The following is a 27147-nucleotide window of genomic DNA, read 5'->3' as shown; positions in this document are numbered from 1 at the left end:
CACGCCTCCCCATCATACTCATTTGGGAATTAGGTTCATTAAATTGAGTATAATAACATATTTCAAGATTCACTCTCTTTATTCCTCTTGTGTCGGAACGTGACACTCCGATCCCCTAATACTACGTGTCGGTTCGTGACACCCGATTCCTCTAATACTACGTGTCGGTTCGTGACACCCGATCCCCTTAATACTACGTGTCGATTCGTGACACCCGATCCCCCTAATACTACGTGTCGGTTCGTGACACCCGATCCCCCTATTACTACGTGTCGGTTCGTGACACCCGATCCCCCTATTACTACATGTCGGTTCGTGACACCCGATCCCCTAACCTCATTCTTTTAGTTCATCAAGCCTTTTTTTATACCAAGGCATCATCATTAACAAGAGGTTTTCAAGATTTAGGATTCAATAGCTTCATCATGCTTATTTCATCACAATTATATCATCACATCCATGCAAGCATACAATTAAGCATATAGAAGGGTTTACAACACTACCCAATTCATATCATTCGCTATTAAGAGTTTACTACGAATAGCATAAAAATCATAACCTACCTCTACCGAAGATTAGTGATCAAGCAAGCAAATTTCCCAAAGCTTTGTTTTCCTCTTCGTTTCTCCTCTCTCTCAATCGTTCTTCTCCCTTTCTCTGTTCTTTCTATTTTTCTTATTCAAACCTCTTTCTTTTACCCTAATTAGCATATAATTAAGTATAAAAGATGATGAATTAACCCATTAATTAATTCAAGGTTATCTCCTTTAACCCTCAATAAATTGGATTATTAATATTCAACCACTAACTTTATAATTATAATCAAGAATAGTCCAAAATGTCCCTTAAAACATTTAACAGAAATTCGACCCAGCCTGGGATTACGCAGTCTGTGACGGCCCGTCGTGCCTGCAACGGTCCGTCCTGCTGCTTCCGTCGCAAAGTTCAGAGACTGAATTTTACTAAAGGGCCTGTGACGGTCCGTCCTGCCATTCCGTCACGAAGTTCAGAGAGTCGATTTCAGTACCCAAATTTCAGAAATCTAAGTGTTTTGGAACGAGACCCCCTCGACGGTCCGTCGTGGGGTCCGTCGTCTCAGCCAGTTTTTCCAGAAATAAAATCTGCTGCTCAAAACGACTAAACAGGTCGTTACAATAGATACCAATTTACCCATCGTTCGTCCTCGAACGATCAGAAGAAAAGAAACAAGGGCGAAAATAAGTACCTGAATCTGTAAACAGATGTGGGTATCTTTCTTGCTTATCAGCCTCCTTCTCCCAAGTGGACTTTTCAACTGGTCGATTCTTCCATTGAACTTTGATGGATGCAATCTCTCTTGACCTCAACTTGCGGATTTCTCTATCTAAAATAGCAACAGGCTCCTCCTCATAAGATAAATTCTCATCAAGCATAACTGAATTCCAACGAATGATGTAGTTTCCATCCCCATGGTACCTTTTCAACATAGACACATAAAATACCGGATGCACTCCTGACAGTCGGACTTCTCTATCTAAAATAGCAACAGGCTCCTCCTCATAAGACAAATTCTCATCAAGCAGAACTGAATCCCAACGAATGATGTAGTTTCCATCCCCATGGTACCTTTTCAACATAGACACATAAAATACCGGATGCACTCCTGACAGTCCTGGGGGTAAGGCCAATTCATGAGCTACCTCCCCCACGCGCTTCAGAACTTCAAATAGACCAATGTACCTTGGGCTTAGTTTACCTCGCTTACCAAACCGCATCACCCCTTTCATGGGCGACACCTTTAGCAAGACTTGCTCACCCTCCATAAACTCCATGTCTCTAACCTTTCGATCCGCATATTCTTTCTGCCTGCTTTGAGCCGCTAAAAGCTTTTCTTGAATGCATTTTACTTTATCTAACGATTCCCTCAGAAGATCAGTACCCCAAGGTCTAATCTCAAATGCATCAAACCAACCAATGGGAGACCTACATCTTCTCCCATACAATGCCTCGAACGGGGCCATATTAATACTTGAGTGATAGCTATTGTTGTATGAGAACTCTGCTAAGGGTAAGAAGTTATCACAATGACCACCAAATTCTATCACATATGCACGAAGCATATCCTCCAACACTTGAATCGTTCGCTCAGACTGACCACCGGTCTGAGGGTGAAATGCAGTACTAAGATCTAACCTAGTACCCAATTCAGCATGCAATGTTTTCCAAAACTTAGAAGTAAACTGCGTACCTCTATCCGATATGATGGAGAGCGGAACCCCATGCAATCGAACAATTTATGAGATGTAAAGTTTGGCTAACTTCTCTGCATTGTAAGTCACCTTAACCGGAATGAAGTGAGCAGACTTAGTTAACCTATCAACGATTACCCAAATGGAGTCATACTTACCCATTGTCTTTGGAAGACCAACCACGAAGTCCATTGCAATTCTCTCCCACTTCCATTCCGGAATGGGCATTCTCTGAAGTGTTCCTCCGGGCCTCTGGTGTTCATATTTTACTTGCTGACAATTTGAACATTTGGCAATAAAATCAACAATGTCACGCTTCATTCTACTCCACCAAAAGTGTTGCTTTAAGTCGTGGTACATCTTGGTTGCACCAGGATGTATAGAATACCTTGAACTATGAGCCTCTGTAAGAATAGTGTGAATCAAATCATCGACGCGGGGTACACATACCCTTCCCTTAATTCTCAAAACACCTTCATCGTTGATTTTTGCTTCTTTAGACTCTCCTCGCAGCACTTTATCTCGAATCCGAATCAGCTTCTCATCATTAAACTGCTTTCCCTTAATCTTGTCAAGAAAGGAAGATCTCGCCTCCACACAGGACAAAAATCCTCCCTTCTTATTTATTTTAGCCTCATTAAGTCATTAGCTAGAATCTGTACCTCTCTAGCCAATGGGCATCTTGAAACTTGCAAGTGGGCTAGACTTCCCATGCTCCTTGCCTTCCTACTTAAAGCATCTGCCACAACATTGGCTTTTCCCGGATGATACAAGATAGTGATGTCATAATCCTTCAGTAGTTCCATCCATCTTCTCTGTCTTAAATTCAAATCTTTCTGAGTAAAGACAATACTGTAGGCTACGATGATCCGTGTAGACTTCACACTTAACTCCATATAGATAGTGCCTCCATTGCTTTAATGCAAACACTACCGCGGCCAATTCCAAATCGTGGGTAGGATAATTAAGTTCATGCAACTTTAATTGCCTCGAAGCATAAGCAATTACACTTTTCTCTTGCATTAGCACTGCACCCAAACCAGAATATGATGCATCACAATAAACAACGAAGTTCTTTCCTTCCATTGGCAAGGTGAGGATTGGTGCAGTAGTCAACAAAGTCTTGAGTTTCTGAAAGCTTTCTTCACACTTGTCCGACCATACAAATGGAACATTCTGTTTAGTCAAACTTGTCAATTGGGAAGCAATAGAAGAGAACCCCTTGACAAATCGACGGTAATAGCTAGCTAAACCAACAAAGCTCCTTACTTCTGACACATTAGTAGGTCGTACCCAATTCCTCACTGTTTCAATCTTAGATGGATTCACCATCACTTCATCCTTAGAAACTACGTGCCCTAAGAAGGACACTGAATCTAGCCAAAACTTACACTTAGAGAATTTGGCACAAAGCTTTCTCTCCCTCAACATTTCCAACACAATTCTCAAGTGCTCCTCATGTTCTTTCTTGCTCTTTGAGTATACCAGTATATCATCAATGAATACAATGACAAAGAGATCCAAATATGGCTTAAAAATCCCATTCATCAGGCTCATGAAAGCAGCAGGGGCATTCGTAAGCCCAAAAGACATTACTAAGAACTCATAATTCCCATACCTGGTACGAAAAGCAGTCTTGGGCACATCTGCTGCCCGCATTTTCAATTGATGATAACCAGATCTCAAGTCAATTTTTGAGAAGGTACAATCACCTTGTAACTGATCGAAAAAATCATCAATGCGAGGAAGAGAATACTTGTTCTTAACCGTTACCTTATTCAGTTGTCTGTAGTCTATGCACATCCGAAAACTTCCATCCTTCTTCTTCACAAACAAAACAGGAGCACCCCAAGGGGATGCACTTGGTCTAATGAAGCCTTTGCTCAACAACTCTTGAAGTTGGGCCTTTAACTCCCTTAACTCAGTGGGAGCCATTCTATAAGGGGGTATAGAAATGGGGCGAGTACCCGGTTCAAGATCGATGCAGAAGTTAATATCTCTATCCGATGGCATACCAGGAAAGTCTGCAGGAAACACATCTAAAATCTCGCGGACTATCGAAACTGACTCAATTGAAGGTACTTGGGTAGTAACATCCCTGAGGTGTGCCAAGAAAGCTAAACAACTCTTACTAACCATTCTCTTAGCATGAAGAAAGGAGACGATACGAACCAGATTGGAAGTGTAGTCACCCTCCCACACTAACGGATCTGTCCCAGGCTTGGCTAACGTCACAGTTTTAGCATTACAATCCAAGATTGCAAAATTTGGAGAAAGCCAAGTCATACCCAGAATTACATCGAAGTCAACCATTTCTAAGATAACCAAGTCTACATGAGTATTGATCCCCACAAAAGTCACAAGACAAGACCTATACACCTTTTCAACTATCACAAACTCACCCACCGGAGTAGAAACACGAATAGGCATGTCAAGCAATTCACAATGTAAGTTAAGACCATTAGCAAATGAGGAAGATACATAAAAAAATGTGGATCCAGGATCAAACAATACAGAAGCCATGCAATCACAAACCAAAAGATTACCTGTGATGACAACATCAGATGTCTCCGCTTCGGATCTCCCAGGGAAAGCATAACAATGGGCCCTATCACATGTCTGCCCGTTGCCCCTACCATGTTGCGCTGCAGTAGTTCCAGTTTGCCCGTTACCCCAGCCGTTTTGGTGACCACCATCACCTCGGCCACCACGTCCTCCCGAATAACGGCCTCTTCCATGACCACCTCTACCTCTGATTATTGGGGGTTTGTAACTCGGTTTTGGACAATTCCTCCTAATATGTCCAGTCTCTCCACATCCATAACATTCTCTGGATTCAAGCATAGGTCCCTGTGAGAATGACGAAGTCTGGGAATAACCACTAAACTCAGAGAAATATTGGCCGGTCTGCGGTGGACCCCCAACTACAGTCTGTAGTGAAGACTGGATAGGTTGGGCTGGGTAACCTCCTGAACCCTGCCCTCTGGAGTAAGAACCATTAAACTCACCTCCCTTACGAAACCTTTTAGATGTCGATGCCAAGGTGAAGTCATCTGGCTTCACTCCCTCCACCTCTATCACAAAGTCTACCACTTCCTGAAAAGATTTCATTGTAGCCGCTACCAGTAAGGCTGAAATCCGCAAATCTGACCTCAACCCCTTCAAAAACGGCGAATCCGCTCTTGTGGATTGAAACAAAGCTGGGTGGCATACCTGGATAATGCGCGAAACTTAGCCTCATACGCAGTAACCGACATCCTATCTTGCTCTAGGCTCAAGAACTCATCTCTCCTCCTATCCCTTAAAGTACGGGGTATATACTTCTCCATAAACAAGCTAGAGAATGGTGCCCAAGTCATAGGTGGTGCCTCTGTTGGTTGACACTCAACATGTGACCGCCACCACATTTTGGCGTTCCTTTGAAACTGATAAGTCACAAACTCAACGCCAAATCGTTCTACTATACCCATCTTGTGTAGTAGCTCATGACAATCAACCAGAAAATCGTAGGCATCCTCAGATTCAGCACCCTTGAAGACTGGAGGTTTCAATTTCAAGAACTTACTGAAAAGTTCACGCTGATCGCTTGTCATTATAGGCCCTGTAGTCAAACGAGGAAACATGCCTATTTCCAATGAGGCATCCATGCGGGGAGCCTCAGCAGCGGCCTGTCGTACTTCCGGAACCTGAGGTGCTGGTGCAGAAAATGCTGGAGGTGTCTGGCCTGATCAGATAACCCACTAAGGTAAGCAAGAACCTGATTAATCATCTCTAGGGTAGGTTAATGTGGTAATTCCTCATTCTGCACTTGCTCATTCTCCCCTTCCTCCCCCTCTCTTACTACTTCCTCAGTCGGTGGAGGAGTGACCGCCCTAGTACTAGATGGCTCCTCTTCCTCTAGAGGATGTCCTCCTATGACCTCTACCACGGCCTCTTGCCACTGTTCCTCTTCGAGCTACAGTCTCAGTGGCTGGCTCAGACGCCTCTTGTCTTGCCGGTGCTGGTGTTGGAGTAGTTGTTGCTCTAGTTCTAACCATCTGCGAAATAGAGTGAAGATGGTCAGATACCAATTTGTATCACCTAGATAGCAATTGGATCCAAGCAATAGCACGAAAGAAAGAAGAATGAAATTTTCCTAAAGTCTTATAGCCTCACAAAGAAAAGTAAAGGTGTCCCCCTACCGTTCCTTAAGACTCTACTAGACTCGTTCTTGTGTGATGAGAACAACGAACCTAATGCTCTGATACCAAGTTTTTCACGACCCAAAATGTGTCGTGAGTGGCACCCACATGAACCAACCAATCTAAACCCCAACATTTCAAACATAATAAATAGAAACACAATGCGGAAGACTTAAAACTCATTAACAAAATCAAAAATCAACTTCTAAAAACTCAATGCTATCCCCAAAACCTGGAAGTCATCATCACAACAACATCTATCCTCGAATTACTAAGTCTAAGAGTACCTAAGAAACTAAACATAAATAACAGCTAGTCTATGCCAGAACTTCAAGGCATCCGGACATGAAGAAGAAGATCCAGTCCAAGCTAGAAGCTTTAGCTCACCCTGAAATCTGGTGTGACGAAGACTGGCTAGAGTTGCGATTGAGTTGAAGACGACGGTACGTTTGCTGCACTCCACAAATAACAAAGAAAACAATTACAAGTAGGGGTCAGTACAACCACAAGTACTGAGTAGATATCATCGGCCAACTCAAAATAGAAAACAGTATATATCAGATAATATCATAAAATCAACTACAATACTCAACATGCGGCATTTACAATTACCATAACCTTTGGTCACAACACCAAGCACATCAATGAGGACCCACGCCTCCCCATCATACTCATTTTGGAATTAGGTTCATTAAATTGAGTATATTAACATATTTCAAGATTCACTCTCTTTATTCCTCTTGTGTCGGAACGTGACACTCCGATCCCCTAATACTACGTGTCGGTTCGTGACACCCGATCCCCTTAATACTACGTGTCGATTCATGACACCCGATCCCCCTAATACTACGTGTCGGTTCGTGACACCCGATCTCCCTAATACTACGTGTCGGTTCGTGACACCCGATCCCCCTATTACTACGTGTCGGTTCGTGACACCCGATCCCCTAACATCATTCTTTTAGTTCATCAAGCCTTCTTTTATACTAAGGCATCATCATTAACAAGAGGTTTTCAAGATTTAGGATTCAATAGCTTCATCATGCTTATTTCATCACAATTATATCATCACATCCATGCAAGCATACAATTAAGCATATAAAAGGGTTTACAACACTACCCAATTTATATCATTCGCTATTAAGAATTTACTACGAATAGCATAAAAACCATAACCTACCTCCACCGAAGATTAGTGATCAAGCAAGCAAATTTCCTAAAGCTTTGTTTTCCTCTTCGTTTCTCCTCTCTCTCGATCGTTCTTCTCCCTTTCTCTGTTCTTTCTATTTCTCTTATTCAACCTTCTTTCTTTTACCCTAATTAGCATATAATTAAGTATAAAATATGATGAATTAACCCATTAATTAATTCAAGGTTATCTCCTTTAACCCTCAAGAAATTTGATTATTAATATTCAACAACTAACTTTATAATTATAATCAGGAATAGTCCAAAACGTCCCTTAAAACATTTAACAGAAATCCGACCCACCCTGGGATTACGCAGTTTGTGACGGCCCGTCGTGCCTACGACGGTCCGTCCTGCTGCTTCCGTCGCAAAGTTCAGAGACTGAATTTTACTAAAGGGCCTGTGACGGCCCGTCACGCCTGTGACGGTCCGTCCTGCCATTCCGTCACGAAGTTTAGAGAGTCGATTTCAGTACCCAAATTTCAGAAATCTAAGTGTTTTGGAACGAGACCCCCTCGACGGTCCGTCGTGCCCATGACGGTCCGTCGTGGGGTCTGTCGTCTCAGCCAGTTTTTCCAGAAATAAAATCTGCTGCTCAAAACGACTAAACAGGTCGTTACACAAACGTGCCAGGCATGTTCTCAGAATCTAGTATTGAAAATTTTAACCTTAAAAGTTGAATTGTCATTTTGCCCCTCTACTAAATTAAAATAACTTAATTTATTTTTTAAATACTAATATTTAATTACATAATGTTAGAATATGAATTCCAACAAATACACTTTAATTTTTTTAGATATGTCATTATAATTATAATTAATTAGGTTGAATTAAATTAAAGTAGAAAACATTAATGTATGGAACTCTTAGAATTTTGTGATTTTTTGAATTTTGAAATTAACAGAATTTATCTATCATGAAACAATAATGTACGGAACTCTTCAAAATTTGTGATTCTTTGAATTTTTAAACTAAAATAAATTTATCTATCATGATTCAATGTGCACCATTAAAAAATTTTGGTAGGTGAAATGACAATCAAATATCACTATAAATACAGCTTATTGCTTCCTAGGTCATTACATTCATCTCTTTTCTATCATCTACCTATTCTTTTTTCTTTTTTTAGATTTATGATATGAACACAAGTCGGTGAGAAGTTAACTGAGGATAAGAACAAATAACTTTATTCTAAAATTAGAAGAGAAGCTTTTTTAGATTATAGTTGAATATAGTTCAACTATTAAACTTAACATTATAAGATATGACTTATATATTTCTTTAGATTTTTCTTATGTTAGATTATGATTTTATGTTTTTTTTTTATCATTTTGGAGTTATGATATGGTTGTTCAAAATGAATTGGTATGCAACCCATATTTTTATTTAATTATGTATTATTTTGCAAAATAAAACTTCTTTATTTTCTTGTTATTATACTTTTTAAGTTTTATTTAATTATAAATTTTTTATTAATACATAATGAATTTGATAATACTTGAATGCTTTATGTAAAATATACTTTTGTTTAAATAGAAATAATTTTAATATATACATAATAGTGATATTAAGAAAATAATAATAGTGATATATATATTGGTGATAAACTAGTTAGGCTTATAAAAGTCGACCTCGATAAGTTTGGGAGCCAAAGACGTCAATAATATAAAATGCAATCAGCATTATCATTAGGCGTGTGGGGTCCGGCCTGGTCATGTTTGGGAGTCAATTTAATTGTTTATGTTTTTTCTCACATTTAAAAGAAGTTTATTAATTTTCGTTCAAGCATTCAAAACATAAATACAAATAGATAAAATAAAATAAAATAGGGTCAAAACCACTCAAATGAAATTACAAACAACATATGACTAGCTCCAATATTACTATAGGAAGACTTAACTGAAGAAACAAAAACCATCATATTAAACCACTTTTACGTTTCCAGAAATGCGTTGTTGATTTTACAAAGCCTCTTCACTACTTCTTTCATGGTCACTCTTGATTCTGCCCTTTCCTTTGTGCAGTCTAAACCCAATTCTATCATCGACGCTATGCACATTTCACTTTTACTAGTGATTTGTTCTTTCTCAGAAAAAAGATTGGCATCCATAACGTCCATCATATTCCCTGAAAATGATTGTGTTATCCATTTCCTCAAGTCAAGATTGTCACTACATATCTCTTCATCTGTTGGCCTTCTTTTCGTCAAAACCTCCATCAACATGATGCCGTAGCTATAAACATCACCACTAGCAGACACTATTCCCTCCGAGCCATATTCTTAGAAAAGGATTGAACAAAAGTTACTCAATTGAAATACAACAATAATCCTCTTTTTACTTTTACAACTTGGAGAGGCTTAATATAATTATGATAAGAGAAAATCAAAGAGAGTAGATTTTTTTATACCTGGTGCAATGTATCCAGGAGTGCCCAATGTTTCTGTATAAGCCATTGACTTGCTTATGGCTAAAATTCTAGAGATGCCAAAATCACCAACATGAGCTACCATATCTTCATCCAAAAGAATGTTGGCTGGCTTTAAGTCGCAATGAACTATTGGAGTTACATGACCATGATGTAGATATTCAACTGCCATAGCTGCATCAAGCATCACAGCGACTCTTTGACGAAGGTTCAAGTGCCGATCTTCTTTGTACAACCAATTCTCAAGACTTCCATTGGGCATAAATTGCAGAACAAAGGCTCTTATATAGTCACTAGAACACGTAGTAATCACTGAAACAAGATTTCTTGCATATTCGGTATCACTGAAACTTCACATTCGGTATCAAACCTCTTGCATACTTGCTCATTTTCCAAATCCAGAACCTTAATGGCCACTGCAGTTCCACCAAACAATGCACCTTTGTACACAGAGCCAGAGCTTCCCTCACCAATTAAATTGGATTCATCAAAATTATTTGTTGCTCGTTGAATCTCGTAATAAGAAACTAATTGATGAGTCCCAATCTCCAGTACCTTCTCTACATCTTTGGACTTCCCTTTCTTGTGTCTTTTCATTATCCAAATTGCAACCAACAAGAATATTAGAAAGGATGCAATAATCAGTGGAGTAACAATTTTTATCACAACCTCCGTAAGCGTTGATTGTTTTCCAGGATTAGTGATAACACAAGCAGGAATCTCCAATATGTGCATTCCACAAAGACCTTTGTTCCCGAGAAATGATAACCGAGTGGAATTTGCAAACACACCACCACTCGGTATTTGACCTTCTAAATCATTAAATGAAACGTTAATGCTTTTGAGGTATGAGAGTTTTTCCAAAGACTTAGGAATAGTACCTGACAATGCATTTGAAGACAACTCCAAGAATTCTAAGCTTATCAGGTCGGCAAAGGATAATGGAATTTTGCCAAAAAATGAATTGTTCGACAGGTCAAGAGACTGTAGATTTTGGAGTTCCCCCAATCTGGTTGGTATCACACCTGAAAAGTGGTTACTGGAAAGATGTAGTCTTACAATGGCTTTCAGTCCTCCAATATCTGATGGAACTTCTCCCTCTATTGAATTCTGTGACACACTCAGATAGAGAAGACCACTCATCTTCCAAAGGCTTAACGGAAATTTTGATGAAAATTTATTAGAACCCAAATAAAGATATTGTAGCATGCTTAGATTTTCCTAAGCATTCTGGAATTAATCCAGAGAGCTCATTCCCATCCAGATATAATTTAACCAAATTAGACAAATGGCAGACTCCCTCTGGAATATGTCCCTGCAACCCCTGGAGTTGTTTAAGCTTACCAAACTCGGAAGGGATATTCCCTGCCAAGTTGTTGTCTTGAATGCCTAGGGATGTAAGACGCTCAAGTTGCCTATACTAGTGGGGATGAGGCCATTGATGTGCGCATTTGCTATAATAAAGTTTTCAATAGTAGATGAGAGATTCCCAATAGAATTTGGCAGAACGCCACTCAACGGATTGTTACCCACTTGTAGATATCTCAACATCCTACAGTCCGCCAAAGAATTGAAGAATCGCAACTCACGCTCTGTTGGTTCATTGGTAAGTTGATTATGATGTAGGAACATATGTCGTAGCTCACGAAGATTTCCTAAATTAGTAGGAATAGTTCCTGTCAGAAAGTTTTGTGATAGAGAGAGTATCTGAAGCTTGGAAGCATTTGTTATGAACAATGGAATTTCCCCTTCAAGCTGATTCTCTCCCAAGTAAAGTTCTTCAAGGTTGGGAAGATGAAGACCTGTAGTGCTTGGAATTCTTCCCGAGAGTTTATTGAAACTGAAATCGATCACTTCCAAAGAAGATATGTTAAAAATAGCCTCTGGAATTTCACCCATAAGATTATAAGCTGATTGTTTTCAACATCAATAATTCGCAAGCGAGGAATGTGGCCGATGCCATAAGGGATGCCACCGTGGAAGCTGTTGTTGTGGAGATTGAGAACACTGAGGAAGGACAAATTGGCCAAAGATGGGGAAAATTGTGCCTTGAAGTTGCAAATTTGGAAGAGCCAAGGCCATGACCCTTTGCCTTTTTGGACTGCAAGTGACACCAAACCAAGTGCAAAAAGAGGTCCAATTATTGGCCAAAAAATGAGTGGGAGTTGTAATAAGATTATGGAAAAGCAATAGGGCTTGTTGATCAGTCTCATTTGAGGAAGAGAGTGATACAGAAAATTGAATTAGAAAGAGAAGAATCAATAATAAGAGAATGTTATTCTTCATGATTGATTCAAAGCTTGATTTGGTTTTCAAATGTATTATTCCAATATATAGCAACACTTATGTTGTACGTTGACTTGACTGAGCAATTGGTCTTCACAATATTACTATTTCTCAAGTGCAAACGTATCACATCAATCATGCAAAACATTAAAATGAAAATTTTTAGTCTTAAATATGTTATTATACTTGTATGACTATAATGTGTTTGTTTTCTCATTACGGATAAAAGAGATAATGCACAATACCTTCTAGATTATGATGAAATTAGAGAGATACACCTTAATTAAATTAAGGTTCTATTACCCCCTAACCTTATTTCTTTTGTAATTTTGTGCACCTTTTTGCTTTACGTGTCACACTCCATGACTCCACGTAATTGAGGCGCGCGAGAAATATTTGGATGTCACATAAGCCAAAAGATGCACAAAATTACCAAAAAATGGGTTCAGGAGTAATAGAACCTTATTTTGGTTAAGATATGTCTTTGAAGTTTCGGTCATAATCTAACGAAATACTTAAACCCTTTTCCTAAATAAAATGAAATATATATATTTTTTACAAGCGTACTAATGAAGTTAAATGGTTTTAATCTCACAAACTTATTTCACATTACGGAATTGCGTTATCTAATTAAGGGTTGATTGAGAAAAGTCAGTCAACTCAAATATATATATATATATATATATATATATGTATATATATATATATATATCATAATAATCATTTTGATATTTCAAGACAAATCTTCTAAGATAAATATTTAATATTTGTTTTTGTATATTTATATTTAAGGAATATTCAATTTTAAGAGGATATAAAAGTCCAACAATATTTTTAAGAATATTTTTATTTATATATATTTTACTTTTCATGTTGTGCATTGTTCACCTTGCCTTTTTTTTGAGGTTTTGACCAAACTAAGTCATTATATAAAGCAATTCACCAAAATAATATGTTTTTTTTATAATTTTACAAAACTAGTATAAACGTATTCCATAATAACGTTGTAGGATATATTTTATTTTTTAAAAGCTGATAGAGTCTGATTGATATACGTTACTCACAGTAACGTTTTAGGAATAAAACGTTACTTATAGTAACGTATATCAACCTAATGCTGTTAGTTTTTTTAAAATAAAATATATCATAAAACGTTATTGTGAAATACGTTTATGCTAGTTTATAAAATTTTAGAAAAATGTATTACTTTGGTAAATTATTTTATATAATGACTTAGTTTGATTAAAAATTCCATTTTTCTTGTTTCTCATATATTAACACATAATTGAATGTGAAGATGAACAATTCAAATTATGTTTGCATCTTTTGTAATCCAATATGGTTATATATGTTGATAGTTTTTCGTTTGTGTAAACGTATTAAAAAGATAAGTAACTTCAGCGGGTAATGCTTATCATTATATTAGTTGATAATAATTTTGTGTATATGATTGACAATACAAGCAACATCAGTTGATAATATTTATATTATACTTCCTTCATTTCATATTAATTTAATTTTTAAGATATTTTTTATTTTTCAAATTAATTTAATTGTTTAGTTTTCAAGATTACTTTTAGAGTGTTTTTTCAATTTTATTCTTCATTAGTTAGTATTGAAATTAGTGTTTAATTAATATATAGTTATTTTAATCATAAATTTGAGAAATAATTAATAAGGGTAAAAATAAAAAATTATGTTCAATATATGTCTTAATCTACTTTGCTTAAAGGATGCGAAATACAAAAATTAAATTAATATAGAACGGAGGAAGTATTAGTTAATAGTTTATTTACAAAAATTATTTGTAAAAGTGTAAAATTGTTTTCTTATCATTTAGTAATCCAAATAACTTGTTAGTGTTCATATCTTCTAATGCATGCTATGTCCATTTAGATGATTTGAACTAAATATAGTTCTAATTTAGTGATTTGATCAAATGGTAGATCAAGTTTACTTTCCCATCAAATTTAGTTTCCTCAAATCATTTAATAGGTATTTTGGCAGAATAATCAAGTGTACTAATGTAGATAAGTAACTACATCAGCTAATGAATTTTGGAGAAGTAACAATATTGGTAAAGGATAATGAAATGATATAATTTTTTTTTGCTGATTATAAGGTGATAAAAAGAAGGAATAATTACTAAACTACATAATTTTACTTTATCTATTGAACAACTCTTTTATTAAAATTCAAAAATTTCTTTTATACCCAATGATACTTTAACATATTTTTTGCGTTGGAAATCAAAACTTGAACTTCCCATCTCCAAAAATATCGCCCAAATCTCCCCCCCCTCCCCCCCCCCCTTCAAAAAAAAATGTTCGGATAAAATTTTAAACTAAATTTGAAATTCAAAAAAATACAATCCCTATTCATCCGCTTTAGAGTTTCTCAAGTAAGTTTTTCTTCGATTTTTTTTTAATTTTTTTTTTGTGTATGTAATGTTCTGCATTTTCTAAAAATTTTATAGTATTCTTTTCAGAATCAAAATTTTTGAAGATTTTAGTTCTAAATCGTTTTATGATCCTAACAAAATCAGAATAAAAATTCCAATTCATCCGATTTAGAGTTCAGAATTTGTTTATCATCTTCTCCAGTAAGTTTTCTTGCCTTCTTTCTTTTTTACATTTCTTGTGTATCATATGTTCTTTCTTTTCTATTTTTTTTTCAGAAACGAAAGTTTCGAAAATTTGAGTTCTAAATCGTTGCATGACCCTATAGTCCTGACAAATTCAAGTTCTAGCAAGAGATATTCTTCAAAGAATAGACATGCATCTACTTCGGAAGACCCAAAAATCTCAAAGAAAATGGATAGAAAGGCGGCACCTCCGATCATTCGGCCAACACTACCTACGGTATCAACATTTGTATCCCTATCGATCCTGATTTTTGTATCTTTTTCGTTAGTTGGATGATTGTTTTATTTTTAAAGTATCGTTTATTTCATTGCACTCATGGAACACAAAATATTTTTGATACTTTTATGTCTAACATATTCCTTATGTTTCATAGATAAAATTTTAAGTATCAGTTTACAATTTTTTGATACTTTATTTTTTTGGATATATATATAACGACAACTAAAATATTTAGGTATTTGTGTATCTATTTAGTTCAAAATTCGTTTATCATCTTCTCCAGTAAGTTTTCTTGCCCTTTTTTTTTACACTTGTGTATCTAATGTTCTTCCTTTTCTATTTTTTTTTTCAGAAGCGAAAGTTTCGAAGATTTGAGTTCTAAATCGTTGCATGACCCTATAGTCATGACAAATCCAAGTTCTAGCAAGAGATATTCTTCAAAGAATAGGCATGCATCAACTTCGAAAGACCCAAAAACCCCAAAGAAAAGGGGTAGAAAGACGACACCTCTGATCATTCAACCAACACTACCTACGGTATCAACATTTGTATCCCTATCCATCCTGATTTTTGTATCTTTTTCATTAGTTGGATAATTGCTTCTTTTTTTTAAAAAAAAAAGTATCGTTTATTTCATTGCACTCATGGAACACAAAATATTGTTGATACTTCTACGTCTAACACATTCCTTAATGTTTCATAGATAAAATTTTAAGTATCAATTTATAATTTTTGATACCTTATTTTTTTTTGTATATTTATATAACGACAAATGAAATATTTAGGTATTTGTGTATCTACTATGTATTGGACAAGAACATTTACGTATCTAATCTGTTTTAGTTGGATGTATTGTTGAAATTTAGTATAAAAGTGCATGAAAATTGATGTATATAAGATTATTATTTAAATATCATATTGATATGTAGGGGTTATTTAGTATCAATTTTCATATTTATTGTATCTAAAGTAAACAGAAAACATATTAGTAATATAAATTTTTGTGATGTTTTTTTTAAGTGTAAGTTTGACTATTTAGTATAAAATTATATGAACATTAATGTATCAAAGTGCATGAACACATAAGATTATTATTTTTAGTATCATAATGGTATGTAAGTATTATTTAGTATCAATTTTCATATACTTCATTGTATCTAAAGTGAACAGAAATCACGCTAGAAATATTGACATAACATTCCCTTGATCCAGCAAGAGAGGACCAGAAAGTCTATTGTATCATGTACTATCACATCAATTATACAATACATTAATTGCACCCCTCTGTCTCCGATATCCATACAAGAACATCCGATAATTTAGTTATGAAATTCGTAAAATAATAATAGTTTAGATTTATTTCAACCAATTCGCTCATCATTTAATTGTGAGTATGTTTGTTGGTTATATGACATAGTCTGAATCTATAAAAATTTTGAAAAGACAATGAAAACTTTTAAAAATTTTAGTCTTAAATATATTATTATATTTGTATGACTATAATTTATTATCTAGATTATAGATGATAAATATTATTAAATTAGATATTTTAGTTAGAAGTTAATCTAAGGAAATGTAAAAGATGATAAATATTATTAATTAGATATTTTGATAAAAAGTGCAAAAGTAATTAATATTTTAATTAAATTGTATTATACAATTCAATATTATGATTAAAGAGTTAAGTGTTTTATAACATTTTAATTTAAAGTAATTATAACATCATAATTCAACTTTTTATTTTTTTTTATTTTCACTTTTAGTAATATATAATAAAATATATGATCAATTAATTTGAGGATTCCCACAAACTTTTATTGAATTACAAGTAAAAGAATTAATAAGAAAATGTGCTTCTCCATTGGACATAGAATGTTTGTATTTAAAAAGTTCATTGTTATATTTATAGCACCAAACAAACAAAATATCGAAAAGGATAGACTCTAATTTCCAAAAATGTGAAAACAGATTAGTATGGAGGAGGAAAATAAGTAGGAAAAAGATGTTTTTGCGCTATTGTTACTTACGACGTCTCTTCTTTTACGCAATTTCTGATTAGTTGTAGTTTTTTTAAGGACCAAATAAGAGATTTTAACTTTTCGGAATATTTAACATAACGAATAATTCTTTATTGAAAAAGTCTCAAAATTGCAAACAATTTTAATCGGTAATATGAAAACAATGTCATTTTTTCACAAAATAGAAAAAAGTTGGGTAACTTATAATAGAAAGAGAAGACAATATATAGTCTATGTAAACTCATAAGTGAATTAGAGTTATAAGCACCTCATTTTTCTATGCTCCACTATGATAATCCTTCTTCATAATACATAATTATGAAATCAAGAGTTTATCGCCACAAACGTTTTTAGAGATCAAAATTTTTTTTAAAATTATTTTTAATCTTGTCAAATACTTCCTAACTTATTTTAAGTCATTTTGACTTAATTTTGAGTTATTTTTGTTTTTGTTTAACATTTCTAGAGATCAAAAACTTACATAAATGAAGGTTGTTAGATGAAGGGGCAAGGGAGTAGAGAAAATTAAAGGAAGAACACGTTATCAAAATCAAAGATACCACTAATTAAATATGAGTTCGGAGTGTAAAGAGTAGAAAATGTTAACTAAAACTTCAAAACAATAAATGAATTTTTTTAAAATCAAAACGGCAAAATCACTCATGAAGTAGCGATTTTGACTGTCGGAAAAAACAAAATTGTTGCTGCGATATGTAAAATTTACTTTTTTTAACAAAAAATTTTCAACAAATCGCTGCCACGGCAGCAATTTTCAAAATCAATTTTTTTAATAAATCATTGCAAAGGAGAGATTTTACGTTAATTTTTTTTTCTTTTTCAAAAAAAAAATTTAAAATCAAATCGCTGCCAAGGCAGCGATTTTGAATCAATTTTTTTAAATTTTTTAAAATCAAATCGCTGCCAAGGCAATATTTTGAACCAATTCTTTTAAAAAATCAAATCGCTATCAAGGAAACGGTTTTGAATTAATTTTTAATAAATCTCTGCAAAGGCAACAATGTTAATTTTTTTTTTATGATTTACTAATTTTTATTTTTTTAATTAGTTAATCGCTGCTGCTTATTTTTAATTTTTTTAGTCTACTTTATTTTTTTCATGGTAGTAAATCCTGCCTACTTTAATTTATTTTAATAGTAGTAAATAGCTGCATTTGCAGCGATTTTATTTAAATTATTATCATTTTTAAATATTAAATTACTATAGCAATTTTAGTTCTTTTTAAAAATATTTTTAAATTTCGCTTTTCACGTAGTGATTTCATAAACAACAATGTACTTATATATTCATACATATACTCACAATTATTACTTCCAATTGAAGTGTGTCATTGTGGGAGAGTCTAGCCAAAATTTCAAACATTTGAATTTTTTTTCATGAGATTCAACTGATAGGTAAATAAAGTAATGTTTTCTTACTTCTTTATATTATTTTTCTTATATGTAATATATTTATATTATTATTTTTATAGGTATGATCAAATTCAAAATGCAGTGAATTATCGTACACAAATTGTAAATAATAATGTTATGGGTGATGAACGAGTTGGTGAGTTGCACAATGATGAACCTTTCGAGCATGAATTGACAGTCATTGATGATATGTATGACGATGATGATGATGATGTGGATAATGCACCTAATGCATCCATTGAAGATCAAAGTATTAATTATCATTGAAGAAAATGCAGAAGATTTTATCTATACGAGAGATGATGGTTCCATTCGAACGACACTTTGAAATTCAAACAAACCTAAACATATCCAGTCAGGTTCGATTGTTGAAACTAAATATTTTGTAGTTGTTTATTTGTTTATTTACTTATTTATTTATTTTATGTTGATTAATTTAATTTGTATATGCAACTAGGTATATTATTTATGAATAAGATGCAAATGAAATCTGCAGTAAGAGCATAAAGTCTTGCTATTAAAAAAGAATTTCTTTGTGATAAATCCAAGAGTAAAAGTTGGGAAAGTTATTTGCAAGCGTCATAAGTTAGGGTGTGATTAGATGATTGGTTTAGAGAGATTTCAAGCGGTATGTGGAAGACAGGAAAAATGGTTAAATCGCATAATTGTCTTACAAATAATTATAAGGAGGATCATTTCAATTTGAATGATAACATGGTTGCCACTTCATTAATATCATATGCTATGCAAAATTCAGACATAAATATTAAGATGATCCGTGAAATTATCAAAGGAAAGCATCACTATACTCCTAGTTATATAAAAGCACAAAAAGTCGAAGAAAAGCATTTCGAATGGTTTATGTTAATTTTGAAAGTTCATTTAAGGCATTACCTCGGTAGATGACTGCACTACAATTATTCAATCCAGGCACTATTATTGGAGTCCGGAGCTTAAAGGGTGAAAAATGTTAACAAAAATTCCAAAACGATATATGAACTTTTTTAAACCAAAATAACAAAATTGCTACTTCGTCCATAAAATCGCTACTTCGTAAGCGATTTTGTCCGTAAAATCACTGTTATATAGCAGCGATTTGCAAAATTTGCTTTTTTTAAAAAAAATAAAAAAATCCAACAAATCGCTGCCAAGACAGCGATTTTCAAATTAATTTTTTTTAATAAATCACTGCAAAGGTAGCGATTTTAAGTTAATTTTTTGCTTTTTTTAAAAATCAAATATCTGCCTTGAATCAATTATTTTAAAAAAAATCAAAATCGCATATGAATCAATTTTTTTTTTAATAAATTGCTGCCTTAACAGCGATTTTACACTTTTTTTTAATTTTTATGTAAATCACAGCCAGTGCAGCAATATACTAAATTTTGTTATTATTTTTTTAAATTTTTTTTAAGTAAATCGCTGCCAGTGTAGCGATTTATGAATTTCGATGCCAGTGCAGTGGCTGTGATTTATGGGAGTTTTTTATTTTTTACTTTTTAATTACTTTTAAATAGTGTAGCGATTTACGAAATTTTTGTTTTTTTTAAAAATCTCTTAAAAATAAATCCTGCCTATTTTCTAATTGTGTAGTGAAATTTCTGCAATTTTTTTTTCCGATTTACTCCAAATTTTTTTTTTTAACTTTTAAAGTTAATCACATGTGAACTTTACAAAAAATATTCACATGACAAATTTTTACAAAAAAAATTCACATGTCAAACTTTTACTAAAAAATTCACATGCATTTATATGAAATAGTGTCAAAGTCACATGATACATTATTATTTTCTTATAAATTGATTGAGTTGTTCATTCAAATTGTATTGTAGTTTTTCAAATTTTTTAAAATTTTTAAAAGCGTTTTCTAGTTTTTCAATTTTCCAAAGTTTTTAAAAGCCTTTCTCTATAAGGGAAGTTTGAATTTATTTTAATTTTAATTTGTTTAATTAATTTTATACTTTTATATGATATTGTGGATATATTCATCTTTTGATACTTATATTAATGTTAATATTTAGTTTTACTTTTTGTGTATGGATATGCATCCGTCAAATGTGTACTTACATCCTGGTCCAGTAGAGCATGATGTATTAAAAATTCAAGTTCATCATCGTTCCGAAGGAATCTGGAATGGTAGCTTAAAAGAAGAGAAGTCTTGCTTATATACGCGTCGTGGTGATATTGAATTTTGGCAATATGTAAAATATCATCCATTACATTTTCGCATTCATCAGTATTTTGAAAATTGTAGATTTAAAAGAATTCTTGATGTAGGATGTGTGTCGTATGACTCCGGATTAATTTCTTCTTTAATTGAAAGGTGGCGTCCAGAAACACATACTTTTCACATGCAAACTGATGAGGATACCATAACATTACAAGATGTTGAAATTTTATTCGGAATGGTAATAGATGGTAGTCCTATAATTTTAAATGGAGCTTATGCTTTAGGAATTATAGGTAGACAAGAAATGATGTTTGAATTAACATGGTCGTTACCTGATAATAGTTGTTTTTCTGGTGTTAGTAGATTATTAACATATAAATTGATTAAGTATATTGAAGGTTTGAATGGTATTACTGATCACTCAAATGAGCATGAAGTGCAACAAAGATTTAGATTATATTTATTATGGTTATGTGGTGGATTAATATTTTTAGATAAATCTAATAATAAGATTAATTTGGATATTTTGATTGACATGAGAAATTTAAATGTAATGTCAACACAAGCATGGGGAGCAGACGCATTACATATTTGTATAATTGCTTATGTCGTGCATCAATGAAAAATCAAATGAAGTTTGTGGATTTCTCTCTTTAGTGCAAGTATACATATTTTTTAATTAAATATTTTTTATATACTAGTAATATGCACTTTTAAATTTAAGTGTATTCTATGTAATGGTGAATTTTGTTTATGTAGATTTGGGCATGGGAACGAATTATTCCCCTGCAACCATTGACAAAGCCTCTAAGGACCAATCAACTTGAAACTTCAACTGCGCTTGCACGTAAATGGACGCGACGTAGAAATCATCACAATGAGGCACGAACTGTAATCGGTGTGACTATATATGTACTAGATAATCTAACTGATGAATAGGTATTTATTATTATTAGTATTTTAAACTATTCATATTTTTATTCCATGTTAAATAAAAATATGTTTGGTAGGTCTTTATATGAGACACTTATGTTTTACTACCCAAGAAATTATATGAATAAAATGACATATACATAGATTCTTGATAGGTCCTTAAAAGTAAGATATTACATGACATAATGGTACCAAAAAATTATTTTGTAAGATTGTTCATTTTCACGTTACACCTTTTTTTTATTTTTCTACTAATTTTGTTTTTATAATTATCTTACTTAATTATTTTTTTTATAATTTATTTGGCAACCTTATTCGGAAGATTTTATTAATGGATTGCCTGAGTGGTGTCGGTTAGGACAACGTGTCTGGATGACACATGTGCCACTTATTTATGGAATTTATCGAGAGTGGCACATGGTTGATCGTGTTGTGAGACAGTTTGGTTATTTACAACATATTCCTAGATCGTGTACCTAATTTTTCGAATATCATTTTAAGCGTGATAAACGATCCAAAATAAAACAAGAAGATATAGATGCATTTAACTACACACAATATTTATGGGAACAATGTAAAAATCATATATTTCGACCTCCATTTGTAAGTGATCAAACAGATTACTTTCGTTGGTACATGAGGCATACTCGCATGTTTATAGGAAATCCACAACATGTTTTACAAAAAGGGTATCAATACATGGCAGGAAGGCATGAGGCATTAGTATTTAAAATTTACACAATATACATACTAATGCCTCATGTCTTCCTGCCATGTATTGATACCATTTTTGTACAACATGTTGTGGATTTTCAATTAACATGCGGGTATGCCTCATGTACCAGCAAAAGTAATCTGTTTGATCACTTACAAATGGAGGTCGAAATATATGATTTTGACGTTGTTCCTATAAATATTGTGTATAGTTAAATGCATCTATATCTTCTTGTTTTATTTTGGCTCGTTTATCACGTTTAAAATGATATTCGAAAAATTGGGTACACGATCTAAGAATATGTTGTAAATAACCAAACTGTCTCACAACATGATTAACCATGTGCCACTCACGATAAATTTCATAAATAAGTGGCACCTGTGTCATCCAGACATGTTGTCCTAACCGACACCACTCAGACAATCCAATAATAACATCTTCCGAATAAGGTTGCCAAATAAACTATAAAAAATAATTAAGTAAGATAATTATAAAAATAACATTGGCAGAAAAATAAAAAAAAATATGTAATGTGACAATGAACAATCTTACAAAATATTTTTTTTGTACCATTATGTCATATAATATCTTATTTTTAAGGACCTACCAAGAATCTATGATATGTCATTTTATTCATATAATTTTCTTGGGTAGTGAAACATAAGTGCCTCATTTAAAGACCTACCAAACATATTTTTATTTAAAATGGAATTAAAATATGAATAGTTTAAAATACTAATAATATTAAATACCTGTTCATCAGTTAGATTATCTAGTACATATATAGTCACACCGATTACAGTTCGTGCCTCATTTTTGATGATTTCTACGTCGCGTCCATTTACGGGCAAGCGCAGTTGAAGTCTCAAGTGGATTGGTCCTTAGAGGCTTTGGCAATGATTTCAGGGGAATAATTCGTTCCCATGCCAAAATCTACAATAAATAAAATTCATCATTATGTAGAATACACTTAAATTTAAAAGTGCATATTACTAGTATATAAAAAATATTTAATTAAAAAATATGTATACTGCACTAAAGAGAGAAATCCACAAACTTTATTTGATTTTTTCATTGATGCACGACATAAGCAATTATACAAATATGATAATGCGGTTGCTCTCCATGCTTATGTTGACTTTACATCTAAATTTCTCATGTCTATCAAAATGTCCAAATTAACATTATTATTAAATTTATCCGGAAATATTGATCCACCACATAACCTAATAAATATAATCTAAATCTTTGTTGCACTTCATGCTCATTTGAGTGATCATTAATACCATCCAAACCTTCAATATACTCAATTAACTTATATGTTAACAATCTACTAAACCAGAAAAAACAACTATTATCGGGTAACCATCCTGTTAATTTAAACATCATTTCTTGTCTACCTATAATCCTTAAAGCATAAGCTCCATTTAAAATTATAGGATTGCCATCTATTACCATTTCGAATAAAATTTCAACATCTTGTAAAGTTATGGTAGCCTCGCCAGTTCGCATGTGAAAACAATATGTTTCTGGACGCCACCTTTCAATTAAAGAAGAAATTAATTCGGAGTCATACGGCACACATCCTACATCAAAAATTCCTTTAAATCTACAATTTTCAAAATACTGACGAATGCGAGAATGTAATGGATGATATTTATATGTTGTCAAAATTCAATATCACCACCACACGTATATAAGCAAGACTTCTCTTTTTTTAAGCTATCATTCCAAATTCCTTCGGAAGGATGATAAACTTGGATTTTTAATACATCATGCTCTACTGGACCCATATGTACGTTCACATTTAACGGATGCATATCTATACAAAAAAAATAAAAATAAATATTAACATTAATATAAATATCAAAAGATGAATATATCTACGATATTATACAAAAGTATAAAATTAATTAAAATAATGAAAAATAAAATAAATTTAAACTCACCTTATAGAGAAAAGGCTTTAAAAATTTTGAAAAATTGGAAAACTAAAAAAGGCTTTTAAAAACTTTGAAAAATTGAAAAAAATACAATACAATTTGAATGATTAGTTCAACCAATTTATAAGAAAATAATGTAACATGTGACTTTGACACTATTTCTTATAAATTCCCGTGATTTTTTTTTGTAAAAGTTTGACATGTGAATTTTTTTTGTAAGAATATGACATGTGAATATTTTTTGTAAAGTTGACATGTGATAAACTTTAAAATTAAAAAAAAAATTAGAGTAAATTGATTTTTTTTTCCAGAAATTTTGCTACACAATTAGAAAATAGGTAGGATTTATTTTTTGGAGCTGTTTTTTTTTTTTAAAAAAAAATTCGTAAATCATTGCTAGTGCAGTAATTTATTTAATAAAAATTTATAAAAAAAAACTCCTATAATCGCAGCTCTCGCAGCAATTTACTTAATATTAAAAAAAAATAATCATAAATTGCTTCACTGACAGCAATTTACTTTAAGAAATTATTATAAAAATAATAAAATTCAGTAAATGGATGCCTTCATAGCGATTTGATTTTTTTTAAAAAATAAAAGTTGATTCAAATGCAGCGATTTTGTTTTAATTTTTTTTTTAAAAAAGCAAAAAAATAATTTAAAAAATTAACGTAAAATCGCTGCCTTTGCAGCGATTTATTAAAAAATAATTTTGAAATTTTGATTTTGAAAATTGCTGTCTTGGCAACGATTTTGTTGGATTTTTTTTTAAAAAAAGCAAATTTTAAACATTTTTTTCGGCGGTCAAAATTGTTACTTTGTAAGCGATTTTGCCATTTTGGTTAAAAAAAATTCATACACCGTTTTAAAATTTTTATTAACATTTTTCACCCTTTCGGCTCTGAACTTAATTAAATTTCACTATTGAAATGGAGGAAAAACTAATTCATCAACTATCTTCTCAACCAATTCAAGATTTCTCGTACTTGAGAGTTAATATCTGAGATAGTTACTCAACTTTAAATTGTTTACTTAAAAAGAGACTCAATTTTATTTTATAACTCAAAGTTATTCAATTATTAATATTTCACTTAGAAAGTCACCTAACAATTTATATGTTAGAAAGTAATCGATCAATTTAAGTAATTTTTTCATTATATTTTATCTTAAACTATTTTTAAGAAAATAATATGATATCTATTTTAAAAACGTAGAGTAACAATTGATTTACCAAAAAGAAAATTTTGAAATGATAAGAAGTGACTAAAAAAAAGGGCAGTAACGATCTTCTGGTATTTTCTTTAAATGAAAAGCTAGTAAAAGAAACATTAACTAAAATAATCATCCTTTTCTTTAAAAAAAAATAATTTAATTATTTTTTTGTATTTTTACAAAATTTAATGAAAATGTTATTTAAATTGATTTAGTAACTTTGTAAGTGAAATATAAATAGTTGAGTGACTTTTAAAGTGAAACATCAATATTTGACTGACTGTTAAGTTAAAAAACAAAATTAAGTAACTTTCTAAATAATTAACAAAAAATGAATGACTTTTTAAGTAAAATATTTAAAATTGAGTAACCATTTGTGATATTATCTCTCTAGTTGATCGAAAAAGACTTCACCATAACAATTACAGTCTCTGCAAATATTTTCAAATTGCGAAGATATATGTACTCTCACAAAACAAAATGATTTATATATTATTATACGCCAAAAAGCAACATCTAAAAATCATTCACCGAAACAATATTAACTGCACACTTACTAACTCAAATAAATTAGTCTTCTCTATCATGTTTATATCGCATAATTAAATTATTTATTGTTCATTTATATTTTTGTGATTACATAATATATATTTAAATTAGGGTGTATAAAATTAAATCGAAAATCGAATCAAACAGTAAGTCGAGTTAAATCGAAAAAAATTTGACTAGTGGTTTAGTTTGACTTGATTTGGTGTTGGAAAAAAAAACTTAATTATCTTTGGGTTGGTTTGGTTTAAATTAAAAAGACCAACCCGACATTATATATATAATTTTAAAATTTTATTTATACGTAAAGATATTTACTTCGATATAATTTTTAAATATCTCTTATACTTTTTCATATTTTTATCTTTAAATATATTTATTTCATGTTTGGAAGTTAGAATTCTTAATGATCTAATAAAGATAGTACGTACATGTTGATAATTATAATAAAGTTTAAATAAAAAATCAAATTAATACTAATGCAAAAAGAAATCAATTCAACACTAAGAATGATAATATTATTGAATATTTACTTTATAATTTTATACAGATTTAGACAATTAAAATACATGATCTAATTTTAGTTTCTTTTAGTATTTAGTCATGTAACTAATACTTAGTAAACTTATTTCATTATGACTTATTAATTTGCAATACTTGTTTTACGCGATTTTATTATTATTATTATTTATTTTGGATATTTTAGTGTCATTAACCATATCATATTTTTTGTTATTTCTTGAGAAATAACTTAGATAGTTGCATTTTGGAAGGACAAAAGAAATATTTGAAGTATAAGTAAGTCATATATTTGTATGAATACTTTATCGAAAAAATCCAAAACCCCCGAAAAAACCCAAAGTTGAAAAACCTAGATTCTATTGGTTTGGTTTGGTTTATAAATTCAAAAATCCGACACAAATAGTTTGATTTGATATCTGAAAAACCTGAATCAACCCGATAATGTACACCCCTAATTTGGAAACTTTCACATATAATCACTTAA

The 27147-nt window shown here is 32.2% G+C and overlaps 1 protein-coding gene, 2 long non-coding RNA genes and 1 pseudogene across 3 annotated transcripts; 1 reads left to right on the top strand and 3 right to left on the bottom strand.

Annotated features, from left to right (window-relative positions):
- Positions 1 to 9340: 9340 nt before the first annotated feature.
- On the bottom strand, positions 9341 to 11376 carry LOC101259145 (receptor kinase-like protein Xa21; annotated as a pseudogene).
- Positions 11377 to 11413: 37 nt separating this feature from the next.
- Positions 11414 to 11923, bottom strand: LOC138347844 (LRR receptor-like serine/threonine-protein kinase EFR). The gene has a single exon (XM_069296389.1). It carries the CDS (start codon positions 11921 to 11923, stop codon positions 11414 to 11416), a length of 510 nt encoding a protein of 169 aa, XP_069152490.1.
- A 6011-nt stretch (positions 11924 to 17934) lies between these two features.
- LOC101260041 (uncharacterized) lies at positions 17935 to 21814 on the top strand. The gene is made up of 2 exons (XR_003246419.2): positions 17935 to 21030; positions 21552 to 21814. It is a non-coding gene; the product is annotated as an uncharacterized lncRNA (long non-coding RNA).
- A 1619-nt stretch (positions 21815 to 23433) lies between these two features.
- Positions 23434 to 24495, bottom strand: LOC112941331 (uncharacterized). Its single transcript, XR_003246418.2, has 2 exons — positions 24390 to 24495; positions 23434 to 24262 (listed from the first exon to the last, which is right to left on the bottom strand). It is a non-coding gene; the product is annotated as an uncharacterized lncRNA (long non-coding RNA).
- Positions 24496 to 27147: the final 2652 nt, after the last annotated feature.

The sequence above is a fragment of the Solanum lycopersicum genome, chromosome 4 (genome assembly GCF_036512215.1).
Source record: "Solanum lycopersicum chromosome 4, SLM_r2.1".
In the NCBI taxonomy this organism is placed as follows: domain Eukaryota; kingdom Viridiplantae; phylum Streptophyta; class Magnoliopsida; order Solanales; family Solanaceae; genus Solanum; species Solanum lycopersicum.
This window is presented reverse-complemented; position numbering and strand designations above follow the sequence as displayed.

Bases quoted from the DNA above. Each gene is read 5' to 3' on its own strand.
- LOC138347844 (XM_069296389.1), bottom strand. From the start codon at position 11,923: ATGGGTGAAATTCCAGAGGCTATTTTTAACATATCTTCTTTGGAAGTG.